This window comes from Aotus nancymaae, unplaced genomic scaffold, assembly GCF_030222135.1.
Source record: "Aotus nancymaae isolate 86718 unplaced genomic scaffold, 86718_ANA_hifiasm-v0.15.2.pri h1tg000016l, whole genome shotgun sequence".
Taxonomy (NCBI): domain Eukaryota; kingdom Metazoa; phylum Chordata; class Mammalia; order Primates; family Aotidae; genus Aotus; species Aotus nancymaae.
The window spans coordinates 84,118,568-84,132,468 of NW_026988428.1; the positions used below are offsets into that span (position 1 = coordinate 84,118,568).

A 13,901-nucleotide genomic window follows, 5' to 3' on the forward strand; every position below is an offset into this window, starting at 1 on the left:
TTTTAAAAACAGAAGACAGAGACAAAAAGGGAGAAGATGCCCATGTGGTAACAGAAGCAGCTGTTGAAGTGATACTCCCATAAAACAAGGAATTCCAAGGTCTGTCAGCAAATACCAGGAAGTGGAAGAAGTAAGAAGGATTATTCCCTACAGGTCTCATAGGGAGCATGGCTCTGCTGAAACCTTGATTTTGGATTTCTGGCCTCCAAAAGTCTGAGACAATAAAGTTCTGTTTTAGGTCACTCAGCTTCTGGTACTTTGTTACTGCAGTCTTAAGAAATACATTCATTTATATATTGTCTGTAGTTAATTTAACACCACAATGGCAGAGGTGAGTGGTTGTGATAGACTGTATAGTTCTATAAAACCTAAAATACTTATTATTTGTCCCTTTATAAAAGAAGTTTGTTAACCTCTCGTCTAGAGTTTGGAAATGGAATGAAAGGCTGAAGTAGGCTACAATCCAATGCAAGGTTGAGTATAAGAGCTCTGAATAAGCGTAAAAATTAACTGTAACATTAACCGTGGACTCTGGAAATAAGAAAAGGAATCATGTTGGAGAGTGAAATTGAGTCAGTTTGGAATAGATCAAATTACATTCTCAGGGGAGAATTTCATTTCTTGGTGAGGAAAACTATGCCCTTTGGGCTATAAATTCTATCTCTTCTTTAATAAAACAGCGGCTTGGCCACCTGTTAGACACTGAAAAGTCTAGACTAACACTCAATGTATTCAAATATTTGCTCACTATTTCCAGTGGAAAAGTCTGGTTTGATTGTTAAAATAAAGTATTTGGTCTTTCAGAGTCTGGATACACCATTGCTTCATTGAAAGGTTTAAGATAAACCCTATTTGTCTTGCATTTTCTTTTCTTTCTTTTGAAGTAAAATGTGCTTGAATAATATTGATTAACCATACTGACTCTTACGTGAACTAAATATATAACGTATGCACCTATGCAACAATCTTGCATGTTTTTCACATGTACCCCAAAACCTAAAATGCAATAAAAAAAAAACTGTATTGCCAATTTGGAAATAAATATCTCTATGATAAAAAAAAATGATGATACCATCTAGTGATTTATTTGTAATGTGCTTTTGAATACATTATATAATTTAATCCTTAAAACAGTCCTATAAATCTGATTTGTTTTTTAACAAAAAATTCTGCTTTACAAAGAAGTTGAGACTCAGTAAAACTAAGTGACTATCCCAGAGTCTCAGCCATTTAAGAGGAGAGTGAATCTTGGATAATTCTGGTAGCAAATTTATTTATTGGTAGAAAGTACATGCAAACTAATAATGCTTAAGATCCTCTAAGGTTGTTCTCTTGGAAAAGGAATTTATTAAAATTGTAGACTTTCTCAGTGCAAGGATTTTTCTATCCTTGGAATTAGGCAAAATAAACAATTGGAAGCCAAAAATTCAATGTTTTTTTTTCCTGTTTTCAAAACTCATAGAAATTGTAAATATGAGCAACTGATCATGTCTCTGAGAATTAACTCTTTCTGTACAGAGCCCTGCAGAGCTTTGATCGTGACCTGATACTTGGTCCCTAAAGATTCTAGAATACCAATGGAAAAGAAAATCATGTAGGAAATTAGCCCAAGAACCATTAAAAACAAAACAAAACAAAACAAAAACAAACAAAGAAAACATAAGGATCCCAGTGATGTCCCTAAGGAACAGTTGGCTTAAAAACTTTTTGGAAGGAGGAGGGGTCTTTGTTATAAACTTCCGTCCCTCCTCTGGCTTCTGTTCCCTTACCCTCTGCCCCCTGCGGAGTTGTGTTTTCTGGGAATCAGCAAGTAAGATCACAAGTGGTCTTTTCTTTTTTTCACTCTCGCCCATAAAGAAAGCTTTATCACGTGTGGCCTTAAACTTGCAGCAAATTGCAAAGAAATGGCTCAAAAGCTTCAGCTCTTTCTGTGCCCTGGGAGCTGAGATGCACGTCAGTGGCCTTGCCAGCCTGGCCAATTCTCTGCTGACTGCCAGAAAAAAGAGGCCAGGAGGAAAGAGGAAAGAGAAGAGATTGCTGAGGGGTGAGACCATGCCCTTCATCTTTTCTTTTCCCTAATCTGCTCTGCCTGTGTCCACCCATGCTCTCCCCACCTGATAAAATTGTTCAAAATTGCTGTGGAGTTTACCTCAGTTTCCTCTTTCAGTCTTGCTGAGCACATTGAGAGGAACTGGCTATCTTTGATCTCTACCTCCAGGTAAGACTTGGTTCTCTCATTTCATGTTTTATGATTAATAGATCAGATTGTTATGGGAGATTAGTTAACCCTTAATTTCTGTGCTATTTATGTTTCATCCACAAAAATTCTCAATGCGAGGTGATAAGCCCCTCATTAGTTTTTGGTGGAAATAAGAGAGGAGATTGGTTAAAGAAATCAGATAAACTCAAAACTGAGCTCAAATTTTGAGTCTGATACTTAGAATCTGTTTAGCTTTTGACAAGTCACTTAATTGCTTTGGGCCATCTAATTTTAAAAATAGAATTCTAATACTAAGCTTGTTGAGTTATTTTAAGGATTAGAAAAGGTACATACATCACCCCACACAAAAATACTACTTATTAAATCTGAATCTGACACAAATAATTTGTATTGGGTGGGAAATTAGTTTCCAAACAACATACATTCCTCTCCAGCAAGTGCCATGAGGCTATTTTTCAGTTCATCTGAAGGCAGTCATCCTGGTGTCTAGAAGTCAAGCCAGGACAGAGGTTTTCCTCATGGGAGATGGCCAGGAGAAAAGAGGGAGGAGAGTGGTTGCCTTTAGGACTTTCTCTGTGGCAGTCCTTGGAGACTGACTGCTGGACAGAGTCCGAGTCAACTGCAGAGCAGAGGGGTTGAGTACATCTGTGTGATCTAACTACAACCTTCGTAAGCCACTTGCTCTCTATATTTAAAATCTGGAGGGATGATTATCAAACTCATGAGGACAGATTATTCAATTTTTTTGAACTCAAAGGAAGAGAAACTGCTTGGCTTGTTTTTCTTTGACTTCACTCCAAACCCAGGGTATTGGATGAAAACGGTCATATGTCTTTTCCTGGAAGAATCTATTCAAGAGGCCAGAGATCAATTAATGATTTGCCAAATGCAAATCATTCTGAATAACTGTGTACTCTTGCTCTACTTCTGCAGTTGCAAATGAAGAGAGAGAGCCTGAAGGCTCCAAGGATCTTTCTATTCATGTCATTGAGCTTCCTTCCCTCTCTTTTCACAGGGGATGAACTGTAGCCTCCTTGGAACATACTACACTTGCAATAATTTGTGCATTAGACACCAAGACACTTCAGTAAAGCTAGGCAGTGCCAATAGTTTAAGCTGGATACTATTGTGCCCTAACACAATGTGAACTAAGATGACTATATTTATCTTTCATTATCACTTTTGAATTCCAGTTACAATGATTTTTGTGTCAACACCTCCATGTATTAGATAACTTAAAATATGCTATAGTATCTCAAGCTTTTCAGCAGTATTTTTAACATAATTATTTTTCTCTTTGGCATTAGCATTCTAGATGTAACACTTTGGATCTTTTAAAGATAAATTTGAGATAAGTAATACCATATTTTATTATTAAACAATGTATTTGTATTTTCTGATCACTAGATTTAATATTATGACTGATGAGAAATAAGATGATATCTGAATCCCTAAAACAGAAGGTGAAGTTGAATTATATAATTTCATCCTTTGAAGAAGATTGCAATTTAAGCTATAAATTTAAGAATTATTCATTTCTTATTTTAAAATGTTTCTGGTTTGTGTATCTCTTGCTTGGTAATATTTTTTACTATTAGTTTTGTAGTATAGATATCTATTTAATATTGTAGAACTCTGTGTTTCCCAAACCCTGTTTTCATTGTTAAAATACTGTTCTAGAAAAGTAGTCCTAGTGACTCAGTAGACAGAGGAAGTTGGCTGATGTTATCAGATACTGGCAAAGAAGAAACTCTATATTCTTCATTTCTTAAACTTTGTTTTTTAAATCAGTAATAGATGTTGAATTTTATCAACTGATGTTTTTTATCTACTGAAATTCTATTTTTTGAATCATTCACGTCGTAATTTAGGTGAATGAATTTAAGTAGCCAATTTTTGCATCTTTCAGAATAATTCTAATTACAGAAAAAGAGTTAATTTGGATTTGCTAGCATTTTAGTTAGAATTTTATAATCTTTGGACTGAATCTGAAGTTTTCCTTTCTGTGCTATCTTTATGCTGTTTTGTTACCAAGATGATTTTAGTTTTGTCAAACTAATGGAGACAATGATTATCTGTTTCCATTATCTGCTATCGTTCCTCGAAAAATATCCCTTGATAAAGTACTTCTGGCATATCATCTATCCTTAGTATCTTTGTTTAGGGAATAGTTTCAGAATATTTTTGATAATGTCTTTCTTGGCTATTTTTCTTTTCTGGTTTATATCAATAGAGGTAATGAATATTTGTTAGAAACTAATCCATTAAGTCAAGATATTAAACTTATTTCTATATTCTATGCATCTTTTTATGTTTTATATTCCTAAATATCTGTGTTTTAGGTCATTAATATTGTATTCGTGTCTTTTTTTGATCTTGATTAGCATTATTAGCTTTTTGTTTGGCTTATTTTTTGTTTTTAATTATTTCTGGTTTCACTCACTTTTCTTTTTCAATTAAAAAAACTAAAGTTATGCATGTTTATAAAATGAATCAAAAAGCCTAACAATAGTTTTTTTTAAAATCAGGCTCTTGTGCCTCATCCTTTCTTTACTCATTTCCCACTCCCTGGAAGAATCCACTTAACTTTTAAATTGTTGAGGTCTTCTATGCTTTAATTTCATATTATTAATATCAAACGAATTGTGTATACTACTATTACTTGATTTTTCAGTTTGAGATGGTATCTACGAATTGAAATGATGAAGGATGAGGTTTAGTAAACACAGAACAAGCGCTGCAGAAAGTCAAGGGGTTATACACATAGTCAGAATAAGTTTCTGCCATAATACATGAAATTTGACTCCTAACGTTATTCCTTTGGTATCATGTGGATGTAGATGTTCTCTACTAATGTACCGTTGTGTCACCTGATAATACTAGGGAGACCCAGAAATTGTTTTATTTGTTGAATTACTGATTTAGGTTAGATTATCCGGTAGGCACTGAGCCACGTAGAATTCTAAAGAAGTAGGGGCACAGGATGTGTACATATTGATGTGAACAGAGAGAAAATAGGTTCAGTGTGTGATCCTGTCCTGTGAAGGGCGGCGGGAAATTGAGCATGGGAAGCAAGGCCATCTTTTTTACTTTAAGGCAGATCAAAGATTGCCTTTTCACCTGAATTAAATCTAAGCCCGAGGCACAAATCATGTTGCTTCCTTATTTGTCAAACAAAAACAATACACGAATTGGACCTCTTCTTTTTCTGTCATATTTTAAGCCTCACTTTGGGAGCTACAGGAATCATAAGGTGGTATAGGGATCTATAATGAATGTCAAATTTTTCTATTTGTTTTACTAAGAAGATAGATTTAAAGGCTTTCAAGACTTTATTCTAATGAATCAATATTCAAATAGTTGAACTCCTCTTTTTCCTTTCCTGCTTGCTCCCAGTTTAAACTGGCAAGACCACAAAGTTAGCAAAATTCTGCCTTGTTATTTATTCCAAAGGCAACACTTAAATTTATTCTTTGCCATAATGAGGCTTAAACTGGAGGGATTGAGAAAGAATGCTGACTACAGAGTTCCAATAATAGCAGGATTAGTTAATCAAATATCCTGGTTGATTTTAATTGAAAAAATTTGCCAACTTACTGTGACAACAAAAGGTAGATCCACTTTAAATTGGGTCTATAGAATTGTGGTATACTGTTGAATTTTTTTTAAAAAAGTAATAAATGTTGTAGTATTTATTTATTTTTACTTTAAAAACTAACTTTGACAGATCAGAGTCAAGGAACGTTTTTATAATGGACACTTCATCCAACGAAAATATCCAGTTATTCTGCAAAACTTCAGTGCAACCTGTTGGAAGGCCTTCTTTTAAAACAGAATATCCCTCCTCAGAGGAAAAGCAGCCATGCTGTGGTGAACTAAAGGTAGAGTAACCAAGAAGTAAATGGGGTTGATGCACTTAGCTTTCTATCTAGATATCTTCTATATAATAAAGTTAAAATGAGTTCTTCTCCTTTTAAAAAAATGATCTTAGATGTGATTTACTAAAACCACACCTTGCCAGACAGTGCAAGCAATCTCTGCCTGATTATGTGAGTTAAATTACTTTCCTGGGCTCATTTAAATGCCCCTCCTAAATAGAAAAGAGAGAGACAGTAGAAACTAATATTTATTGAACTTCTACCATGTACCAGATACTATGCCAAGTACAGATATAACATTTAATCTGTGTAGCATCACATTACCCCAATTTTGCAAATAAAATTGGGAATAATGTTACACAGTAAGAAGAGTTGCTTTTTAAAGGGTGCTTTGTGTGCTCCAAGCTCCTATTCTTTCTTTATACAAATATTCACTCAACAAATCTTTGCTTTTTTCATATAAATGCTAACCACCTTCCCTATGAATGTTCCATCACAGACTCATGTCTAGCAATCTTTGTAAGCTAGATATCAGACATGTTTTCCATTGAAAAAAATATTTGACTATGAATTTAATAAGTATAAACACAAGGAATAATAGTTGAACTTTTTCAGTCTATGCATTATGTTTCCTGCTGGTGCATGCACCACCCTGTGAAATACATAATTCCAAGTGCTGGACTTGTTATAAGATGTCAAGTGTTTGGCTTATGGTTTCATTTGTTTTATTTTCTTAATAATGAATATCACCATACACTCACTCTTCAATATAAGACTCCTTTGAGTGTCCCTTTGGAGCAGTGTGGAAGAAGACAAAAGAGAATTCAACATACGTTTCACATAAAAACAAAATATATATTTTAAATTCCAAGAGCATTTGAACTTTTAAAAATCTACATGTGTTGTGTTTAAGTCTGATGGAAACCTTGAATAGTGTTTGAATTAAAGTTTCAGTGATAATAAAGTTGATATTATACATTGTTCTTTGTTATTTGTTTTGTATTTGACTGCTTAGTAAGTTTCCAGTTGTGTGTCCAACTGGAGTCAGACTAAGTGTGATCTGTCATATTTTCCAGGTGTTCTTGGGTGCCTTGTCTTTCGTTTACTTTGCCAAAGCATTGGCAGAAGGCTATCTGAAGAGCACCATCACTCAGATAGAGAGAAGGTTTGATATTCCTTCTTCACTGGTGGGAGTTATTGATGGTAGTTTTGAAATTGGTAGGTATTACAGATGCCTGACTTTACTTTTAAGCCCAAGATCTTCTAGGCATGGCTAAAGGACATCTTATGCATCCTGTTGCCTGCTGGAATCTGACTCTATTCATAAAATCTTTTTTTGGACAGACTTTGCCATGATCTTTTTCTACAGGAAAGGCAGTTTTCTCTTTCGAGCAACGAACAGTAAATTTCTCTCCCCAGGTGTTCAGTATTGTATGGTTCATACAATTCAGAGCGCCACATCAGAGTAAGAGACTTTCCTAGAGGAGAGGGTGAGATGCTAATTGGTATTTTGAGTTATAAATCTATAGAAGTATCTTTACAAAAGAACAATATACCCTGGGAGCCCTATGATTCAATTTTAGAAATGTGAAATAATCCAAATGGACTCTACAACGGGAATATTCAAAGAGAATCAAGAATGAGGAAAGAAGTTACATCATAAAAGGGATTTTTCAACCCAGAGGCCTAGAAAGAAGAATAAAATGATTCTATTACCTAGAACACAAGATCAGAGCTGGCAATAAAAATTCAACTCTTAGGTGTCTTCAGTTAGCCATTGATTATAGACTCCTTCTTAGAACTTAAAAAGACCGAGTAATTTGAGTCACTGTTTTAGAAGTAATTTAAAGAGGATAATCCTAGTTAGTCTGCTGCTGAACTGGTAAACTAAAAGGCTTAATTTTTTATTGAAATAAACCAAATAGTACCCTCTCTGGTCCTTAATGCTTGTTTAAACTCAGGTCTATGCTATATTAAAACCTCTAACTGCCCCAATTTTAGCTTTACCTGGTGAACTTGCAGAAAAAATGAATAAATATTTTTCAACTCTTCGACAATTTCTTTTTGTTCATACTATGTGTTTAGTTCTTACTCTGAATGTCACAGAAAAAAATGAATAAGTAACCTTTTGCCTTCAGGCATTTGCTTCCCAAATTCACCTTTTATCATCCTTCCAGAATGACCTTTCTTAGTGCCAATCAAATTTTAATGTCCATACAAATAACTGGGCAACCTTTTTAACTCTTTTTAAAAACCTGATTTGGTAGGAACAGGATAAAATTCTGCATTTCTAATAATCTCCTAAATGATGCTGATGCTTCTATTCAATAGATCACATTTTGTGTAGCAAGTTTCTAAAACATCTTATCCTATCAATCATTTATGTAATCTGCTTAGACTGGCCCAGATGGTTGATTTATTCTTTGACCCTTGTTTTACTGTTAGCCCTACACTGAATGAAGGGCCAAAGAGAATCAAAGTAAAGGGTGACACACTGCATCATGAGAGGAAACAAGGAGGAAGAGGTAACTGGTGCAGATAAAAGAACAGAACAGAGATGGGCAGTTAAAAATTATATATCATGATGCTTTGATGTTTTTCTCTCTCTAGATTATTGTATAAAAATATGTTAGAGCTGAAAAGGCAAAGAAATGATAAGGTCCAAAGTTTTGTTTGGATTCCCAGGTCCCGATGAAACTTGAGAGAAAAAGTCTATATTTGACAGAGAGTGCTAAGTTTTCATAGCAAATAGCAAAAAAACATGACTCTAGATTCACATTAATTCTTCCAGACCATCCTAGATATATAAATTATTTATTGGATTAGTTGCCTTAAAATGGCTTAAAAGTTCTCTTACTTCCATTGAAAACCTTTATCCCAAACGTCACTGGTTTGCCCTAATTATTTGAATTATATAAATTTCCAGACAAGTGACTTTCCTGAACATAATCTTAATTTACTTCTTTTGCCTCTTTCACATTTCTTCCTTCCAAGATTCTGGAACCAATATCGTCTTCTATCTTTATGTTATTTGTATGTGGCAACTTTCTTGAAATTCTATTAGTTTTAATTGATTTTCCATGGAAACTATAGAGTTTTCAAAATAGACAAATTGTCTGAAACAAAATATAATTTCATATCTTTCTTTGCAACTCTTAGATCTGTTTTTTCTTGTTATTACCCCATCACACTAGCCTCAGTACTATGTTAAAGAGAAGCATTTACAATGGACATCTTTCTCTTATGTTTGACCTTGATGCAAATACTTTTAAATTTTTAGTATTAAGCAATATGCTTGCTTTGTGGTTTTGATAGATACACTTTAAAAACTGGTTTTCTCAGATTTGTTTTTTCCTAACATAAATGATTAATTTTATTGAATACTTTTACTATGTCTGTTAACCATGGAATTATTCCCTTTCCATTTGTTATATAGTGATTTAATTAATAACATTTTTACTTGGTGGTACTCTTGTACTTCTATAATAAACTGCTCTTGGTTTGGATATTTTTATTTATATACTATTCAGGTTGTTAATATTTTGTTTAGGATTTTTACATCTATCTTCATAACCAAGTTTGGGCTCAAATTGTCTTTTCTTATACTGTCCTCATTCAGTTTGGTTTTAAGAAAATAGTAGTCTCACAAGATGAACTGAGTAGCTTGCTTTCTTTTCTGTTATCTGAAGTGTGTATATGTGTGTGTATGTGTGTGTGTGTGTGTGTGTGTGCAGAGAGAGACAGAAAAAGAGAGAAGAGAGCAAGAATCTGTTACTTTAAAGTTTGGTAAGACATGTTTCTAAAACTTTCTGTACCTTTTTTTTGTGAGAAGCTAATGCTGGTGGATGTGGAAGAATTTTGATATCCAAGTTCATTTTTTAAAGATTATGTATCATCATTTATATTCCAAGTGTATCTCCTGAAAACTCAGAAAGGATACCAAGGAGGCAAAAACTTCTATAGATATAGTATATATCAATATACCATATATATATATGTGTGTGTGTATATATATGTATATGTGTGTGTGTATATATATGCACATATATATGTGTGTGTATATATATGCACATATATATGTGTGTGTATATATATACATACATACACACATATATATACACACACACACACACACACACACTATACAGAAATAGCTTGTAAACAGGAGTCCTTTATTGTGTGATATTGGTGAAGTGTAGGTGAGGGTAGGAGAAAATTGCCTATAAAGTAAAAGTCAGCTTTCATTTTATATTGGTTTATTTATTGGTATACTTATTTATTTATTTGGTATATTGACATATTTATTTATTTATTATTTATGTATTTATATTGGTTTATTTATTGTGGTACATTTATTGTGGGACATATGTTGTGTTAACAAACAAACATATGGACAGAATTATCAAAATAATATGATATATAATGTCTTCTACTAAATACATAAATTTCAAATGAGAAAACTTGTGCTCATGTACTAGTGTTTTAATCTGAACATTAAGAAGAACTTAATTCTTCCTGGAGCCATAAAGACTAGGACCACTGTACAAGTCATGTTTCTGACTATCATTATTATTATCCTCAAGCCTATAAAAATTACTGCTTTATTTCCAGTTTACTAAAGCTGGCAATGTGACTGAACAGTAGTAAATTAGATGATTGCTTACAGATGTAGGGAAACATGCTCTAGCTCAAAAATTGGAAATGAGGAGAACTTCAAAGCAAAGCCACTCATTAGTCATCACAGCCAATTGCTGGGAAATTGTTAAATTCTTACTCTGTCTAGCACTGTACATCTTAAAAATTAAATGTCTCAAATAAATATAGCTAAAACTTTAAAATCCCTTGAAGTCTAAAACCCTAAACAATGTTTGTCAAAGCGTGTTCCAGGAGCCATCCTCATCAACACGCCTGAGTTAGTATTAGAAATGCAGATTTCTTGGCCTGACCCCAGATCCACGGAATCAGAAACTTTTGGTACTTGCCAAGAATCTGCATTTTTAACAAGTTTCCATTTCCTTAACCATTTCCTTTCAGTATTTTTATGCACAGCAAAGCATGAGAAATATTACTTGATTAATATGTTTAATCACTTATTACCATCATCAACTAAAAGTCATATATCAGCTGCTTTACTAGAGACATTTTAGAAAAGCATAATTTCTACTTTCAAAAAACCCCAATAATTTTAAACCATTTTTCACAAAAGAGATGGATGGGCATATTTTATAAAGACTTTGTATTTTATCAAATTTGTGTTATATTTTGTCTTACTTTTAGGCATATGTTGAGTTTATATATTTGATGTATACCTAAAGTTGCCTATGTGGAATAATTTTATTTCTACTGTGAGTCAGTCTTTTTTTTTTACAAAGCGTATGAACAAATCATAAAGTATCATTTGTGTAAATGCGTTTCATCATTTTATTTCATTTAAAGTGAAGTGCAGTTGTGTTTAATTTTTCTGTAAAGAATATCAGCAAAAGAAAGAATTTGTTATGTGTATTTCACAAGCAATTAGAACACTAATGGAAGTTTCATAAAAATTATAATGAATGAAGAAAAAAGAAGTTTACTTCAAAATTACTAAAAAATATTTAAGAGAGAAGGTAAAGGATGCCTTATAGCATTTGACTTACTGATAAATTTTTTTTTGAGACAGAGTCTCACTCTGTTGCCCAAGCTGGAGTGCAATGGTGCAATCTCAGTTTACTGCAACCTCCGCCTCCCGGGTTCAAGAGATTCTCCTGCCTCAGCCTCCTGAATAGCTGGGGTTACAGGTGTGTGCCACCACACCTGGCTAATTTTTGCATTTGTTTAGTAGAGATGGGGTTTCACCATCTTGCCCAGGCTGGTCTCTAACTCCTGACCTCAAGTGATCCATCTGCCTTGGCCTCCCAAAGTGCTGGGATTACAGGTGTGAGCCACCGCGATTGGCCAATAAAATTTTTTACAAGGACAAATAATTAGGTTGGGTGAAGTGAAGGACTGGAATTCAAATATTTTGACAAAGGGATGAATTGACTGAAGCATGAACAGGAGAATTTCAAGAATCATCTCAGATTAAAGGAAAAAATAAATGATGTGGAGATAGCTTAGTCAAAAGAAAACATTGCTTGATCTGCTATATACATTCATTCAGTTATGCTGTTGACTTCTAAGCTCTCTAATTTATGATGTTTTATCTTTTTCCTCAAAGGGAATCTCCTAGTTATAACATTTGTTAGCTACTTTGGAGCCAAACTTCACAGGCCAAAAATAATTGGAGCAGGGTGTCTAATCATGGGAGTTGGAACATTGCTAATTGCAATGCCTCAGTTCTTCATGGAGCAGTAAGTCTAAAGCAATCATGTTTTCCTTGCCTTTAATTATTTAAATTTAAGCTTGACCTATGATAATTTTGTCTTACTTTTATTATATTGTCTTTGGATAAAATTTTAGAACAATTTTATAATTTTTCTTCTGACAAACTGTAAAAAAATTGATAGATTACTGTATAATGACAAGATTAAAGAAAGATTTTACCTACTATGTTTTGAGTCAAATGCTTTAATTTAGCTGTGGAGGAAAAATATACAACTGAAAATAAATTAACATGTGGTAAATGTCAAATAGATAATTATTAATGAACACTACAGATAATAAATTCTGGATTATGGAACACTGGCTGGTAATTAACTTGGGGATATATTATCAACTCACACAACTATTCAATGTCCAAAAAGTATCTCTTAGACTTTTATCAATAGAAGTGGGGTGTCTATATCCTCTAACCCAAAAGTCTACTTTTGGTACTTTCGTTAATACACGCATACAACTTTAGTAGTTCTAAAGATTTTTACCCATATCATTTTTACCCTTACAACAATCTGTGGGGTAGGAGAGCATAGTTTATCTTTTTTACTTTAGAGCTAAGAACCAGATCCCATGACTTGAAGAGTCTGATGACTTTTGCAAGTTTAGGTGTCTTGTAATTATGAAACCAGAACCCTAAAACAAGTCAGCTAACTTCTCTGGCAGCAGCCTACATGCATATCCGTTTCACTGCCCTTCTCTCTGTTTATCTATTGCTGAAAAGGAAATGAATACCAAAAGGTTTCAAAGTAAAAGAATATTTTTAAAAACTTATATTTCAAGTGATACTTTATTGTCCACTCCAAATCATTGTATCAAGACAGTTTAGAGCCAGAGAGACTTAGAAATAACCTAGTCTGAACTTTTTCTTGAATTTCTAGACTACTTATATAAGTACAGTCAGATTTTGACCTCCCTGGCCAATCTATCAAAGTAGGGCACAGAATTGTCTGAGTGGGAGCTTTTCTACCCATTTGGATGAATTCCCTGGACCCTAAACTTTCACTTGGAGGGGGTTCTGTAATTTGGGGATTTCTGCCTGCTCTTTGGACAACCTCCTTCCATAGGGCAGAAGTTTCCTTTATCACTTAGATTCTGTAGAAATGTTTTATGTGTTCAGCCTGCAGAAAGAATGAAAAAGAGAAGAATGAGAAAATGGGTCTCCAATCTGCTTAATTTCTGCTTGATCCTTAGTTGTGTTGCTGTTATCTATTGATTCATTGAGCCTCTATGTGACAGTTTGCTGAGAGAGAAAAGCAGTTCCACTACTGAAAAAATTTAAAAAGTGAAAGTAGTCACATAGGATAGATAAACCCATTACTCCAGACTTAAATCACTATGCAGTGGATCTTCTATGTGGCAGTGGCTACATTACTTAATTTTTCTAGGTCTCAGTTTCTGCATCTTAAAACAGGTTTTAAAAATAATACCTAGCACATAATGTCATTGCA

The 13,901-nt window shown here is 33.7% G+C and overlaps 1 protein-coding gene across 10 annotated transcripts in view; it reads left to right on the plus strand.

Moving 5' to 3' along the window:
- The first annotated feature begins 1,846 nt into the window (after positions 1 to 1,846).
- SLCO1C1 (solute carrier organic anion transporter family member 1C1) overlaps positions 1,847 to 13,901 on the plus strand; it is a 58,643-nt gene continuing 46,588 nt past the window's right edge. Inside the window, exons 1-6 of one of the 10 annotated variants that reach the window (XR_001106667.3) lie at positions 1,854 to 2,044; positions 2,168 to 2,218; positions 3,629 to 3,684; positions 5,949 to 6,102; positions 7,176 to 7,317; positions 12,296 to 12,428. Coding sequence is in view for 2 of the 10 variants with exons in the window: in XM_064377774.1 (XP_064233844.1) it covers positions 5,974 to 6,102; positions 7,176 to 7,317; positions 12,296 to 12,428 (404 nt within the window). In the remaining 8 variants the exon portion in view is untranslated. Of the gene's footprint in view, positions 2,219 to 2,829; positions 2,891 to 3,628; positions 3,685 to 5,948; positions 6,103 to 7,175; positions 7,318 to 9,866; positions 10,068 to 12,295; positions 12,429 to 13,901 lie in introns of those variants that run through there. The other 9 variants (XR_010343071.1, XR_001106666.2, XR_010343072.1 and 6 more) reach the window with 9 other exon arrangements.